Source organism: Apus apus, chromosome 4, assembly GCF_020740795.1.
Source record: "Apus apus isolate bApuApu2 chromosome 4, bApuApu2.pri.cur, whole genome shotgun sequence".
NCBI lineage: Eukaryota > Metazoa > Chordata > Aves > Apodiformes > Apodidae > Apus > Apus apus.
The window spans coordinates 63,750,779-63,766,864 of NC_067285.1; the positions used below are offsets into that span (position 1 = coordinate 63,750,779).

Below are 16,086 nucleotides of genomic sequence, written 5' to 3' on the forward strand. Positions count from 1 at the left end.
TACTTTCTTGACAGTGTGACACCCAAAAGTTGCTTCCAGTACCTCACTAACTGAATGCAACATGTAATGCTTTGCTTCACACTGTGGCTTACTTGAAAGCATTGTCAGTCCTCGGCCATCATGCCAGACTATGATCGAAACGCCCACCTCCAAGGAATCTTAGAAGAGGCATCAATGGATACCTACTGGTCCTCAAGACAGCACTATCACCTGATAAGTAACAGCGGCTATGACAGACAGTTGTGCTACCACAAGTTGTGTCTGCTCCATGGAAGAGACTTGAATGGTGCCAGTGAAGAGTATTAAAAAACCCCAAAAAACTAGAAAAATCTTTTGGAACTAACAACTAAGAATTAGCCTTGGGAGCTCAGAAACTAGTAACTGACATCAATATAGCAACTTAAATCAGCAAAAACATGCATAGAAAATTTCCCCTCTATTCACCTCCTTAGCTGGGATGAAAATTCTGATGGCCAGATTCAGAATGATCTGTTAACTTCACCTGTTTTTGCATATATGGCTTGATATGTGCTCTACCTCGATGCTTTGTCCTTCTCTTTGCTCTATCATTATGCAGGTGTCAGACAAGAGTCACGACAACAAATGGAATCTGTAATTGTTTCTAATGCAAATCAAGATTCCTTAAAGACAGTGTGGTGAGTCACTTCAGATTGTGTTTTCTCATCCAGAAAATGATGGTCACATGTGCCATAAATACAGTGACATTTTTTTTTCACTTGGTGAACATATGCAAAATATTGGCTGTGCTACATCACTGCTACATCACGCAACATGACTGTTGCGCAAATTTGAAAGAAAAAAAAATTGTACTTTTCCTAAGTCATTACACAATTACTATCAGGAACATGGTAATTCACAGCTACAGGGAGGTAAACTCAGGCAGCAGAAAGGGTTCAGGTAAGATGAGCAAGTATAGTCAAAAAGCACAAGGGAAAACATGAACTGACAAGATTCACTTAGAAAAAAGACAAACAGAGGGATGTAAGAGAAATATAAAGAATACTCTGACAGTTCTAAAGGAAATTGATTGAGAACTCTGGTTGTGTAAGTCTCACAAAACAAGGACAAGTACATGGCCAGCAAAACTGAAAGGTGTCAAACACTCAAGAAAGACTGAAGCAAAAGTAATTTTTTCCTGACGTCTCGTGTGACAATACTTTGTCACACAGAGCAACTGAAACCTGCAAAATTCAAGCTCGTCTTATGAATTACAAGAACCTACAAAATCCTCATTATAAAAGTGGCATGACTGAACATGCCAACAGCAAAATAAAAATCTTCCTTTACAACTTACATCACCATCCCACCATATCAACCCAGAATGATACCATGTGTATTTGGATAGAAATGAGGTTGATGGTCTGTGGGTTAGTTACTTGTTATTGATCAAATAACCAGCAAGCAGCAGGGCTAGATGAGTCTATGTACAGCAATACCTGCATATCAAGTTTGTATGTACAAAAGCTTGCCCCTTATTAAAAAAGTAATTAAAGCCAAATATACTTACTGCTGTCGTATATTGCATCAGATATAACAGGATCAAGTTTCCGTGTGAAACTACCATTGCTGTCAGGGAGAAAGGCTGTAAACATGAGACGCACCACACTGAGATCCATTTCTTTGGTCTGCTGTACTGCTGCCTGGCGAATGATTTCTCTCTCTTGTTCTGGAACCGAGAAGTAGACAGACAGATTAACACAAGGGGTAGGGGACCCATAAGAAAATTGAGAAAGCATTTTCTAAACATTCCTATCAAAAGGCACCAACAAGGAGGAAATGTTTTCCTTCTAATTTAGTATCCATCAGGTTCTCCGTATTTAAGTGGAGCAGCTATTCAGAAGATCCTACATTAATCCTTCACTTTGTGCATCAGATGTTATTTGAGATAAGGTATATAACTGGGACACATGGAAAATTACTATTTTCTGCTCTCAACTGAAAAAGGCTGTGCAAAAGTCACCACTAGGGACACTAGAACACCTGGTATTAAAGTGACAAAGAGAAGGCTGGCCCCTCTATACATGCCTGAAAGCAATGCAGGCCACGGGTTTCACAGGGATATGGGGAAAATGCAGCGGATGAAACCATATTCTCAAAAGAAGGTCTCCAAGTTACTTAAGGATATAAATGTCTTACAGCAATAATGCAAAGTTACTCTATTTATCAGCTCATTAACAGGATAATGAAATACAGGTGCAAGGGTGGGTACAGGCAGCTATGGAATGAAGTTGCTCCATTCTCATGTTCATGTTGACAGCAAAGACTTTCTTTCAGATTCTCTAAAACATAGCAACAACAGATCATCTGTTAAAGCACATATCCATAGGCTGTTTTCCTACTCGAGGCCCTTTCTGGCTATGAATCTGTGTTTTCAGAAGCTTAATCAGGTTTTAGTAAAAGACCTATTAAAACCAGGCCATCATTTCTACATACCAGTTAGTTGTCTGTCTCCACATCCTTCTGCCTGCAAATATGCAAGTTCAGGATGCACCAGGAGTCCTGGGTTGTATCCTTTCTTGCAAGCATCTATCATGCGCGTTTCCAGAGTTTCAAGTACCTTCTTCTTTGTGACGTGAAGTATTCCAAGGTTTGCAAACCTGCCGAATTTTGACAGAGGGAAATCTTTTCTTAATGCTTTATGCTACACCTGCAGCAGTCACTCTCTTACCAGGGGCAGCTACACAACTGAAATCCATCAAAGGACTCTACAGGCTAATTTAGGGACTATGCATTTGTTTCCGATTTACAATGTGGAATCACCTTACAAAATACTTGAAAATCTGGTTGTCACGCTTTGTTTGCTCTGTCTTGGTAATTATAGATATATATCTCTCTATATATACTTCTATAGGGCTGTTATGCAGAGCAACTGCTCAGAATAAACTGCATCCATTCGAAATTATTTGGAGAGCAAGCTAAGAAGCTAAAAACAGTGCTACAGTTTCCAAAGGAAATGTTTTAAACAAGGCTCTGGACATTCAGCAAGACACTTCAGGTACATACTTGAATAAAAACTTCCATAATACAAGATCTGCTTTTGTAAAAATCTTTTGGCACATTTAAAAATCAATTACATCTGGAAGTATGAAAACAAGACAATAACTCAATTTTCATGTGGGTCAGCTGAGGACAGGAAAGCTGTTTCTAAACATCTGATGCAAAACAAGCCAGGTTAGGAAATGAGCCAAACTTTTCAAGATGAAAAGAAGCATTTCAAATAAAGCTATTTAAATTGTTGTGCTTGGTAAAGCTAGTGCACTGGGCTTGGACATCAAAAGTTACAGTTTAAAATAATCTGTCTCTCGCAACCTTCTCAGCTTTTTAAACTTCATCTTCTTCACCAACAAAGACATTCTTGAGATCACAGAACTAAAACTCGCAGCCAGCATGAAACCTGATCTAAGCCTGAAAACATAGACAGGAGCCTCAGCTCCATTTACTGATACAATTATTCTTTTAAATGAAACAAGAACAGACCAACTACAATTTCACTATAATCTTACTGCTTTAAACTTAAAAAGTTTGACTCATTTAGTATTTTCATGTTTATACATGTCTTGTGTTAATTTCAAATTTACTAACCCTATTTTCTTAACACTTTCCCCTTAACTATATCCCTATTGGCAGATTTCAGTAAATACCAATCAAAAAGGCAACAAGCTTTTCTTCAGTAATTTTACAGTCTCTTCTCTTTGATCAAAATTACTTACATTTTAAAGAATGGGCTTACTATACAAACTTGGACTGCACACCAGGAGATTGAAACTATATAAATTCTAAGTTAAAACTATTTGCTTAAACCTACTTAGCCTGCTTAGGGCAAATTTTACTGATGTAAACAGAAACACCATTCATTTTTCTATTTATGATACAAACAAAACAGATCAGAGCGTGAACACAAGTGTTTCACTTAGCTGCCTCTTCATCATATCTTTGTAACTCTTCTTACAGTGCTCATACATGATTCTCTCTCCCTTTGCCCAGCTTTACTTGAGTTGACAGACTTACCCTACAACCATATCTTTAGGTCCTGCATTAACTGTGCACACTCCATCTTCACAAAATTTACCCACCAAGCTGTGAGCATGTAAGTGGACGTATTTACCATTAGTAACTAACTGGACGATAACTTTTGCAGGTCCAACATAATTGCAGATCTGTAAATGAATAATAAAAAAAGTGGGATTGTTTAGGATTATTTTTTTTTTTAAACAGAAGAAGTAATTATTCCAGTTAACTACTTTCTGTCAGCTGAAGTACAATCAAACTTAAACAGCTGAAATATGTATGCATTTCCTCATGAAATACAATTGACAAACTAACTGTACCAGGTCACCACCAAAAAAACCCAACACTTTTTTTTTGTAATTAAGCTTGACATACAAATGGCAGGAGTAGTGACAAAAAAAATTTAAGAAGTAGAAAAAAGCTAAAGGACAGTAACCTTTTCCAAATAAGGAATATCAGTTTTATATTCTGGCCAGTTATTCCACATTGCTCTCCTTAAATTTCAAGTAGCACATTGACTTCACAATAAACACTGTTACATGTACATAGAGAAATTGTACATATTTAACAAAAATAAAAGATGTATTATTTTGCCCAATTTAAAAAAACTTCAATATTTATTTTTAAATATTATGACTTTTAAAACATCTTGGCCTTGTTCCGATGACTCCTCAGGTAGAGATTTTAAGAGTGAATTCTATACTCCTAGGTACTTTGTTAGCTCATTATGCTACATCAACACGTATTACCCAGTCCAGTAAGTATTCCCCTTAAGTGTACATGAGGATATATGCTAAATTCCCCATCTACGATTTTGCAGGACTGAACTATGATAAACTGGGAGTCTTTAGTATAGCCAACTCTGGAGGACTACAAAGTCTTTTTTCCCATTACAGTTTCTAATCATCATACATTTTTAAAAAGCTTTTAAAACTGAGATACCAAGCAATGCCTCAAAAACAAATGTAAAATTATTATTAACTTGATCGGTAAGTTATTTGTTTTACATCTGTTATTTAGAACCTCATTTTCTTTCCTCACAAGTAATACTCTTCAATTCAGTTTACGTACAACTTTCAAATTTTGCTGAGCATAAAATTACCCCACTTTTAAAAAAGCAAACATTACCTTCCCTTCCAATTCACTTAATTAACCCTTTTATCAATGTTGGGGTTTTCTCCCTCCTCCTCTAATTTTTCTTCTAATTTGCCTTGGGCAAAGTTCTTTGTATTACAGCAGCTTATAGATCTAATCAACCAAGGCATTAAAGGATCACGATAAACATTAAAGTGATGAATCAGTGATGAACTGAATACTTAGGGTCATATTGTTGATAAAATGCTGATAAACAGGGTTTGCCATGATTTTACCACATTATTAAGTCCTGCTAGCTTCCTTCAATCCAGTTAACCCCTCTTTTGAACCCATTCCATCACAGGTGAAACACTCTGCATACATACAATGTGTGCACTACCTGTGTTCCTATTCACCGCTAAAAGCAGAAAAGAATCCCAACTATGAAAGAGCTGTTCCAGGAGAAACAGGTGTGCAAAATTCCTCTCATTACTCTCATGGCCTGCTAGTTAACTGTATAATACTGTACTAATTTGCATTTCACAAGCAGCAGTTTCTAAAATACAAAACTTGGGGTACTCATGCTTCCTCCTGTTTCCAAACTGTAATCCCTCCTGGATTGAAACACCACAGAATGTAGAATAAGCCCTGTTTCACCACTTCCACCACATACCAGCAGTGAGGAAATACAGGGATCCCTATGTAACTTTCAGAAAGTCATTTGAAAATAAATATAATTAAGTTTGGGTGCTACATGTCACAACTACTACAATTAACTTCTCAAGAGGGGCACATAAAAAAATTTGTTATCCTTTTACCCCTTACTAAACAAGCCCTTCCCTGATATAAAGTTCCCAGCACATCTACAGTGTTATATTCACTATGAGTAACATGCATGTTCTCGTGTCACATCAGAAAAGTTCAAGACAATCCTTCATCAGCTGTAGAAACCACAGTGAAACTGTAGGTAGAATTGCTGCACATCAAGGACTTTCCAGGCTCTGAAAGCAGAACGTAGAACTGCAGCATTAACCAGATTGCAATCTGCCCCTGTTACTCAGCTCAGCATGATCTTTGTAGTCTCTCTCAGGGGAAAAACAAAAGGGTTTTTAAAACGTATTACCTTCTATGTAGGTCATAAGGCAAGAGAGAACCATCTTTGTCATCCAGTCTGATGGCTGTGGTGCAAAGGCTACAGAATGTCCCTGAACAGTTTCCTACCTGTATTTCTTACAGACTTTCCTACTTGATTTTGAGACATCCAGGTTATCTCTATGCCAAGCAAAGTAATCTCAGTGGTTAAAGAACCTTATGTACCATAAATTAAGTTTGAAATGATTTTTCGTTGTTTTTGAATCACTGACACCACAATTTCAGAACAACTAAAATTTTATTCTGGCACTAAGGTACACAAATAGCTATCACCTTTTAGGTAAGAACTTAAAAAACACTGTCAAAGGCATTAAAAGGTAGAGAATGTATTACAGTGCTGGTTATCCATAAAAAACTAAGGATTATGGTGTTGACAAAAACATACTCAACATGAAAGGAAGAAAGCATGTAGGTACTGTACTGCTCAAAATCAGAGCTATGATCTGAACAAAATAGCTACTGAACTTCACATTAAAGATAGGGGAGAAAAAAGAAAATATGGAGTTCCTGGGAAGAGCATAGCTGTAATACCTGATTACATCCTGCACTGCAGCAGCATTCAATTGATCTAATCTGATAAAATTAAAAAGCTGCAGGCTCACATTTATCTGTTGTTTCTGTTTGAGACAGATTTGTCTGAGAGATTAAAAGGACCCTGTGAACTTGAAATTGAGTCAATTTCAAAACAAGAGTTGAAAGTTTTTTCAGTTATTTCACATCCTCCTGTGAACCAGACACCAGCCAATTTTTTTACAGTTTCAGAAACCTTACAAAAACTTTGTAAGAATGTTTTCCTACTTCAAAGATGTTTTTCCAGTTATTCTTACAAGCAAGAAGTGAAATCAACTGTTCAACGATAGAAAGGACCGTGTCAAACCTAAAAAGCAAGGAACTACAAGAATATCTATTTCTCTTCCTAAGGACTGTTGTAACAACTACGATTGTAAACAACTTCAGTCCTGCCTAACCTCCAGAGTGTGACTGGAGCTCTGTCCTCAACACACACACAGAAGAAGCATTCCACAGGTGAGGCATCACTTGCTCCTTATAAATAGTGTCTTCACAGCACAGTGCCTTTTTCTTTTTCAGTTGCTAGTTTAAGACAAAATATTTCAGATGTGACACACACCATTTAGGCAACTGAATACTTAGAAGTCTAAAAATAAGAAGTGTAAAGTTCCTTAAACCAGTGGGAGCTGAAGATGTTCTGATCCTCTGAATGTGAGGTCCCTCTCATGCCAAAATTGCAGTTAGGTCTCTACTTTAGGAACCCAACTAAAGAGACTCCGTGTATCATGTTCAGCCAAACTAACCATGACAATAAAAAGCACGAATCTCACTGAATACAGATTTGGCTGAATCTTCTTCAGTACAGGTTTTGAAGAGGGGTAAAGATTTATAACAGAAAGTCTGCTCATTCTTGTCTCATGTTTATTCTTTAATTCAGGTGTTAAAAATAATTTTTAAACTTATAATCAATGATCTATCATTCTACAATTTAATTCCTATGGGAAAAAAAAACCAAATATGCTGCTCCTTTCCTCACCAGGAAGGTTCATCAACAAAATAACTGGCCTAATTTTCCATAAATCTCCCTCCTGGACTTGAAGTAAGTGCTAAAATCCCCTTAATTTCAATAAGAATGCTTATCTCCAAATTGAGGAATAATTTAGGATAGCCCCAGGATACGACTGGATGGGCAGTTCTCCTGTTTGAGTGCCTAGGTTCAAGGCTGCCTAAATGGTATGGAGCTTTGGTTCCCAAGCTGAACAAGTCATGGGCAGAGAGATGATGCTCATTAGCTCAGCACACCTCTGAGCAATCGATTACTCAGCCTCTGGGCTCAGGCTGATTTACATCCAGCTCACAGAGAACACGCAGCTTGAGTTTGCAGCCACCCACACAGATTTGCCTCCAAGGGGATGAAAATTCAGGACATTTTCTTCACACCACTATTTCCAGAAAACTCTTTTCAAGCCCAAAACTGGATTGAGTACCTCAGTGTGAAACATGAATATGCCTACACTAACATCAGTAGGCAACATCAGGACACACACGATAAACGTGCAAGGAGGCCAGTCGAAATTTTCTGGACAAGTTTTCTCACAGTTTTTTGAATATATAAGCCCAAGCAGATTACGAATAAAAAATCATACATAGTTAAGTAAGCTTAGATATTAGAAAACAGATTTTTATTCTATTTTCTTATGCTATAGACTACTTTTTTTCCCTGGACAAAAAGCTAATGATGAATAAGCAGCTCAGGAGATTTGATTTCAACTGTTTTAGGCAGTAAAACTTTCCTGTGGTGTGGTACGTATATTAAGCAGTCAAAAATGAACTGAAAGTGAAGAATTTTAGGCAGCTTTCTACTGTAATTATGAAACTTGTCATGAAATGTAACTTCATTATAACATGTTCAGTATCTGTAACTTCTCTGTTCTCCGTAACTACATGAAAACTTATACAAAATCCTCTGAAAATACATTTTTTTACCTGATATTAGGGTTACTGTTAACAGAGTTAAACAAGGGAATATAATTCCATATATTATAAAGACTAATTAATCCCATTTTTTATCCTATAAGGAAATACTACTATTATCTAGACTCCATTTGTCACAACCATGCTGTTAAAAGAAGAGGTTTTATATCAGTTTCACTTTGCTGGCCAGTGCAGATTTGTCTTAAGTGTAAAGACTGGCATTGCAGAACTGCTACACTAAATCCTGAACTACACCATCTCCTAATATACTACACAGGAGGTGGTTAAATATGTAAACATCTTTTTCAGAGACAAAGCAAAGTCTTCAGCATTCCAGCCTTCAAATGGAAGACACATCTTGTGTCCCAGCTCAGCTACAAGTTAGGGACTAGGTGTAGGAAACAAGAGAAAGTGAAGTTGAAATGTCCATTTTACACAGGAGGGTTTTTTTAATCTGATAAAAGTTTTCTTTTGGACTTAAATCCATAATCCTAAAAAAAAGAGAACTGCAATGTTTTTTGTGCACTGAAGGTATCTGTTTTCAAGAAATCATGGCAGCTACTGGTAAATTACATCAGGTTTCTGTGCAGAGTTGGCCAAGCACAAAAGAGATCCCAACGTGAGCTGCACTGACCACACCACAGCCAAGGATTAAAGATCCATCACAAAACCTCCTTTCCACAGTACAGCCAAAGCTCATGCTACTCCTGTCCTTTCACAGCACTATGATCAACAAATGAAAGTTTTACGGTGAAAAACTTGGCACAAGAGTAAAAAAAAAAAAAGCCAAACAAAACAAAAAAACCCCAAAGCAACAAAAAACAGTGATCTTCAATTGTGCTCACCTCACTTACGACAAGGTAAGCACCCTCGGACAAAACACAGAAGAGACTTACAGGAAAAGGTGCGAAATGCTTCTGTCTTTACTGGCACAACTTGAATCAGGAACAGGCACTAACAAGCAATGGCCTTGAGGAATTTACTTGTTGTGTTCCCTTGCCAGCCTCTCCCAGCAGGTGTTGCCATGTGGGGATTTATACTAGGAAAAACCCAGATGCACAGAGTAGGACGCAAGGGAGGGGAGGGACACACACACGTGTGTGGGGAATCTTTAGATGAAATTAAAATCTGATGATCAATGAAAACAGAGGGTTTGATGGAAAGCCAAAGAACATTTTGCTTTCTAGCTTACCCACAGAGAAATTCCATTTCCTCTGTAACTCTTTATTACATAACTCCTTGTCATGCTATTGTGCAACCCATCACACCTTATAGAGTATCATTTGTATTGTTATCAATACAGATTGGATTGGAATCCAAAGATCTGGCTCAGTTGAGGTAAATTAAATTCACTGAACATACCACTGAAATTTCAATCATTGGCTCATCATTACTGGGACAACAGGCAAGGGAAAAGCAAGCAGATCCTTTGCCTGGGCTAGTAATTTTTCATAGGAGCTCTGCAAGGCTACATGAAATCAGCTTTCGCAGCTTCTTCTCAATTTACAAGATTAACACCCTAGGCTAAGTCAATGCTGATTATTTTCCATTGAGTTATGATCATACTGATTCATGAAGGGAGATGCAACTGCTCCAAACTCCAGCCTTTCTCAAGAATTCAAGAAGAACTACACACATATTGCAGAGAAACCTGAGGAGTGACATACCCCAAAACAGAGGCTAACTGCTTGCTACTCTTCCTTCCCCTTCTCACCCCATGGAGGAGAGAGTAAGAGATAATCCTAGAACCAAACCTGAACATTAACCCTGCTCCTCCCAAGACAATCTGCAGTGCAAAAGTTCAAAGAGGTAACCCAGTATAAAGACTTTCATTGCTTTAAAAAAAATACTGAAAAGACACAGTGTATCTTCTCCCCACTTTCACTGAAAAAGAATTTGCTGCAAGAACCATAGGCAAAGAATGTCCTCTAATCCTAGAATGATTAATCACCACTGTTACAATCTTTATATTGTGCTAGCACAGAATGTTTCTTTGATTAATGTTCTTGACTTTTGTCCAGGAGAAAAAAGCCCCACAAACTTTCAGTGAACACCTGAACACAATGGTGCTCACACTAAAATGAGAAATTTTCTGTTGACTTTAAAGGAATCAAGTCCTTAAAAACAGAGTATCCTAGAGATAGTGAATAAGGAATAACACAAACAGAAAAATAAGGAAAATTTGGTCAACAGCATCTTCTAGTGGAATAACTGACCAGTCTCAAGCTTTGCAGTACACAGCAGTGGAGTAACTGAGCAGCTCAGGGCTTGCTTTAGCCTTAACTACACCTTAAAGAGCTCCATTAGTCTGCACTAGGGCAGTGAGGTGGTAGGTGCGGGAAAGCTCACTGCTTAACTGCTGGAATGTATATACAGTGCCAAAATAACTCCACAAATCTGAAGACAGCTTCTTTTTCAAAATTAACTCCATTTTGGAAGTCGGAATTGCAGTGCAGTTGCTCTTCAGTAAATTCATACAAATTGAGGTTGATATGCAGTAAAGTCCTATATGCATAGATATGGCACTTGCACTCACTTTGCAAAATCAATTATTCATGCACTTACTTTGACCTGAGGGTATGATTTTTTGTTCTTCTCACTAGAAGCACCAGGAAGTCCACCATGTGAAGGCCCTTCACACACGTATCGAAAACGAAACCCTCTCTGTGGAAACAAAGTAAAAAGAAACTTGAAAGCTGTTTAGAAACAAAACTAAAAAAAAAAGCACAAAAAAATGAAAAGCACATGAGAGTGCATGTGAACACACACAAAGTAGACTTCTCAAACAGCCCACAAACAGAAAAGTTACAACTATTCATCCCAGAAATGTTATCAGAGTGCTGGCTGACAAAGCACCACTGAACTGTAGCCCTGGAGAAACTGTTCTCACTCTTAGACAAAGCAGCAATACAATTTTTCTCTTTAAGTGACAGGCGATAAGATATCTTGAAGCACAGATCTATTTATATTCTCAAAACAAGAATTAAAAGACAGACAATGCAGGAGCAGATACTTATTCCCATAATTGCTGCTAGGTAGAGAGAATTGAAGCCAATAATAGAGCAAGTCCAAAGCATCATAAAGAAAAGAACAGGGATGAAACAGAAATGCTTCTTTCTCCCAGAAATGCTTCTGGGAGAGCATGTGAAAGCCGTATCTCCAAGCAGAGTCCAGGAACAGCACAGAAGCTTCAAGGGCTTATGAAAGGCTGTGCTTTAATCTCAGCTACATAAATAAATGTCTGAATATACCCTAGGCAACTGTATGATATTAGCAACCCTTCTGGAGCACAGCTATTCATTTATTACATTTTTATTTGAGGAAATAACATCCCCTTTAATTGACAGGGTAATCTGGAACGACAAAAGATGTAACTATTAAGCAAATGTATTTGGTAACTCTAAATCTGATTAACTGTATTATTTCATGTGTGCTCCAACTTTGAATACTTTCAGATCTACTTGCCCAGATCAGCAATTTCTGGCACAGGGCTCCCAGTGTCTGTCCAAACAGCCCAGTTAGTATTGCACCCTTCGTCATGATTCATTCGGCATCTTTCTAATCACAGACAATTCTGAATTCAAACTTCGTATCAGCTGACAGTTCCAAAATTACTCCATAATCACTCCGTAATCATCAACTTCAATACTTTTCTCACTACAACCTTTTCAGTTTAGAAATGTGTTTCTCAGGCAAATGGAAAGATCTGACTTTTATTCAGATTCTGCCCAGACAATGTAAATAATCCTTAGGCACACACTTGCCTTCCTACAGTGCACTGACTGATCGCACTACAAGTGAAGTGCTCAGCTATGATGAATTTGAACACAAGTCGCACAAAAGGCAAAGCAACCTCTGCAGTCCTAGTGATGGGATGACTCAGCCCCTCTTGACCTCTATGCCTTCAGTTCAACAGATCCAGCAGTCAGGACTGCACTCAAGGAGTTGTGGTCTACAGCTCAATGTCCAAACAGAGACCAGTGACAAATGCTGTTCCTCAGGGGTCAGTACTGGGACCAGTGCGATTTAACATCATTGTCCGTGACACGGGCAGTGGCACTGAGTGCACCCTCAGCAAGTGTTCTGATGACACCGAGCTGTGTGGCAAGGTTGACACATTGGTGGGAAAGGAGGCCAACCAGAGGGATCTTGACAGGCTTGAGAGGTGGGCACATGCCAACCTCATGAATTTCAACAAGACCAAGTTCCAGGTTCTGCACCTGCGTTGGGGCAATCTCAAGCACAATCACAGGCTGGGTGGAGAATGGATTGAGAACAGGCCTGAAAAAATAAGGACTTTGGGCTGTTGGTTGATGAGAAGCTCAACATGAGCCAGCAATGTGCACTTGCAGCCCAGAAAGCCAACCATGTCCTGGGCTGCATCAAAAGAAGTGTAGCCAGCAGGTCAAGGGATGTGATTCTCTCCCTCTGCTCTGGTAGGACCCCACTGGGAGTGCTGTGTCCAGTTCTGGAGCCTCCAACACAAGAAGGACATAGAGCTCTTGGAGTGGGTCCAGAGGAGGCCTGTGAAAATGTCAGAGGGCTGGAGCACCTCTCTTATGAAGACAGGCTGAGAGAGTTGGCGTTATTCAGCCTGAAGAAGAGAAGGCTCTGGGGAAACCTTATAGTGGCCTTCCAGTATCTGAAGGGGGCCCACAAGGAAGCTGGAGAGGGACTTTTTACAAGGGTTTGTAGTGAGAGGACAAGGGGTAATGGATTAAAATTGGAGGAGCGTAGATTTAGGTTACACATTAGGAAGAAATTATTTACAATGAGGGTGGTGAGACACTGGAACAGGTTACCCAGGGAGGTTGTAGCCCTTGTAGGGGGGGGCCTGTAGGCGCCCCCTTCAGATACTGAAAGGCCACTATAAAGTCTCCCCAGAGTCTTCTCTTCTCCAGGCTGAACAACCCCAACTCTCTCAGCCTGTCTTCACAGCAGAGGTGCTTCAGCCCTCAGATCATCTTTGTGGCCCTCCTCTAGACCCTCTCCAGGAGCTCCATGTCCTTCTTACGTTGGAAGCTCCAGAATTGGACACAGTAATCCAGGTAGGGTCTCACAAGAGCCAAGTAAAAGGGGAAAATCACCTCCCTTAACCTGCTGGCCACACTTCTTTTAATGAAGCCTAGGACATGGTTGGACTGCAGCATGCTTCTGCAGAAGACCAAGCAGAGGACAGGTCAGCTTTTAGTCACCCTCATGCCCTGTCTCCTTAACAGCTCCATAAGGTAGAATTTTATGCAACTTACTGGACAGGCAGGAAAGGGTTCATGTAACAGCTAAGGAGGAATACTTATAATTGCTGATGCCACCAGCTAAAGAGAGTAATACCCTGGCATCCATCAGGGTGACCTTCACCCATCAATTACTTTGGCCATCTTTTGCATGAAAACTAGTGCATTTGGATGACTTTCCTACTGTCAAAGAAACATGTGTTTCCTACAGTCACAAAAAAGTTACATTTGAGCATTTATCTTGATTTTGCTTGGGTTATTCAAAACAGCCAACTGTGATGAAAGGAATCTCAAAGGACAACAGAATTTCTTTACAATGATAAAGCACAAGTCAAAAGTTCCTATAACTTGGAAACAGGATGAAATGTTTTTGTTTTTTCTTATTTCATGTGTTTCAAGAAAAATTACACAAATTCTAAAAATCTTCCATGTTTGGTCTACTAATTTACGTTTCAAAATACTGGGGGGCTGTAAGAGTAATTTCTAAGACGAAGAGTTTACCTTAGCAAGACATGTTTTTAAAAACCTCAGGTTTTGTTGGTTTGTTTTTTTTTCTCATGACACTTCCAGAGAGACAAAGATGAAAACAGAACAAAACAGGAAACGATGTAACTACAAAAGTGAGAGGAAAAACTGCTTGTGGCTAAGTGCAACATTTGTTATGAGAGTTCAACCTCTTCAATACCTTTTTTCTCTCACTTTAAGTAATAATTTTATTCAAAGCTGAATATAGTGACATAGCTACCTTAAAACTTTTCAAAATGTAGTGTTCTTCTTACCTGTTTTGGCTGTTCTATGATTTGAAGATACGGTCCATCTGCTAACATAAAAAAAAAGACATAATGATATTATATTCCTATTACTATAACATAAGCTGCTAGGGTAAAATTGATGTCCTTGAATGTCTTGAGATAAAATTTTTGAAAGCACCTCAGCATCTTTAGAACTTAAATTTTAATAAATAATAATTTGGCAGTCTGTAATTTCTAACTTTTCCTAAGACCAGTGGAGTAAGAAGGGCAACCAGCTCTCATCACTCAGTTAAGACTTGAAAAGGATGAGTAATAAGAGGATCCTCCCCTTGCCACTGACAAGCAGCCTGGCCTTTCTGAGCTAAGGTTAACTTTTGTATTTAAACTCCTTGGGCTCTAAAGACTATACTCCTAAGCTTTTGACCCCAGGGCATCCTACTGAATAGGTGCCTTTGAAAGTTTAGAGACAGCCAATGGGAAGCTCTGAGGTATGAGAATATAGGTGGAATTTAAACTGTCTCAACATGCCCTAACAGTCAGAACTGATTTTAAAAAAACCCAGGAATTGAGGAGACTAAACAATTTACATTCTTTTAATAATTTTAGATACATTTCTAATTACATCGTTCTGCTGTGCCTCTAAAAACACTGAACAAACTCTATTTGACTACAGACACAGACTCTAATGAGATGCATCTTTGAGCATGATGCCAATACACAGAATTATGTTCTACTAAAATGCTATGTATATCTTTCAAAGAACACTTCCTTGAACAACTTTCAGTCTTGCAATACTCATACCATGAATCTCATTCAAAATTGACCAGTTTAAACAGCCTTTGAGCAGGCTCTAAAATCCAATGAGAAGTCAGTGCAACCAGAGCTAAGAATTCACCACCTAATCAAAGCTCTAATTGGTTGGTTATTTGCATCCAGAAAGAAAGTGCTCTGGGTGGATGGCTGTGAAATACCTCTTAGAACACAAGACATTCCCCAGTCTGAAAACAACAGTTCCAAGGGGCAGGAGTTCTTTCCTGCCTCTTGCTAAGCAGAAAAGAATATTCAGATCACAGTGCTAAAAATTAAAACAAAGATGATCCCAAACGACAGCTTCACTGTGAATACCTACATAATATTTTGCCAGTTATATTCCTGTTGGAATCATGCATCATCACTTATTCTCTGTGATGCTAAGGAATCAAGCAAGCTCACTGGGGCATGTGAAAGCTCCAGAGCAGACAAGCAACATCTTCATGGCACAGCTTGGAACCACATAAAGCATACTTTGCCCTGCCTGACGGGTGTGCTCTACCTCCAAACAACTGCATCATCTGCAGGTACCATACCATCCAGCTACCTCA

At 38.8% G+C, this 16,086-nt stretch overlaps 1 protein-coding gene across 4 annotated transcripts in view; it reads right to left on the minus strand.

The window, feature by feature from the left end:
• Positions 1-16,086, minus strand: part of NFKB1 (nuclear factor kappa B subunit 1) — a 57,753-nt gene that overhangs the window by 24,011 nt on the left and 17,656 nt on the right. For 3 of the 4 annotated variants that reach the window (XM_051617690.1, XM_051617689.1, XM_051617688.1), the window contains 5 exons: positions 14,753-14,793; positions 11,305-11,403; positions 4,030-4,178; positions 2,455-2,618; positions 1,529-1,687 (listed from right to left, as the gene is read on the minus strand). In XM_051617690.1, coding sequence (XP_051473650.1) covers positions 1,529-1,687; positions 2,455-2,618; positions 4,030-4,178; positions 11,305-11,403; positions 14,753-14,793 — 612 coding nt within the window. The remainder of the gene's footprint in view (positions 1-1,528; positions 1,688-2,454; positions 2,619-4,029; positions 4,179-11,304; positions 11,404-14,752; positions 14,794-16,086) is intronic. The other variant, XM_051617686.1, reaches the window with a different exon arrangement.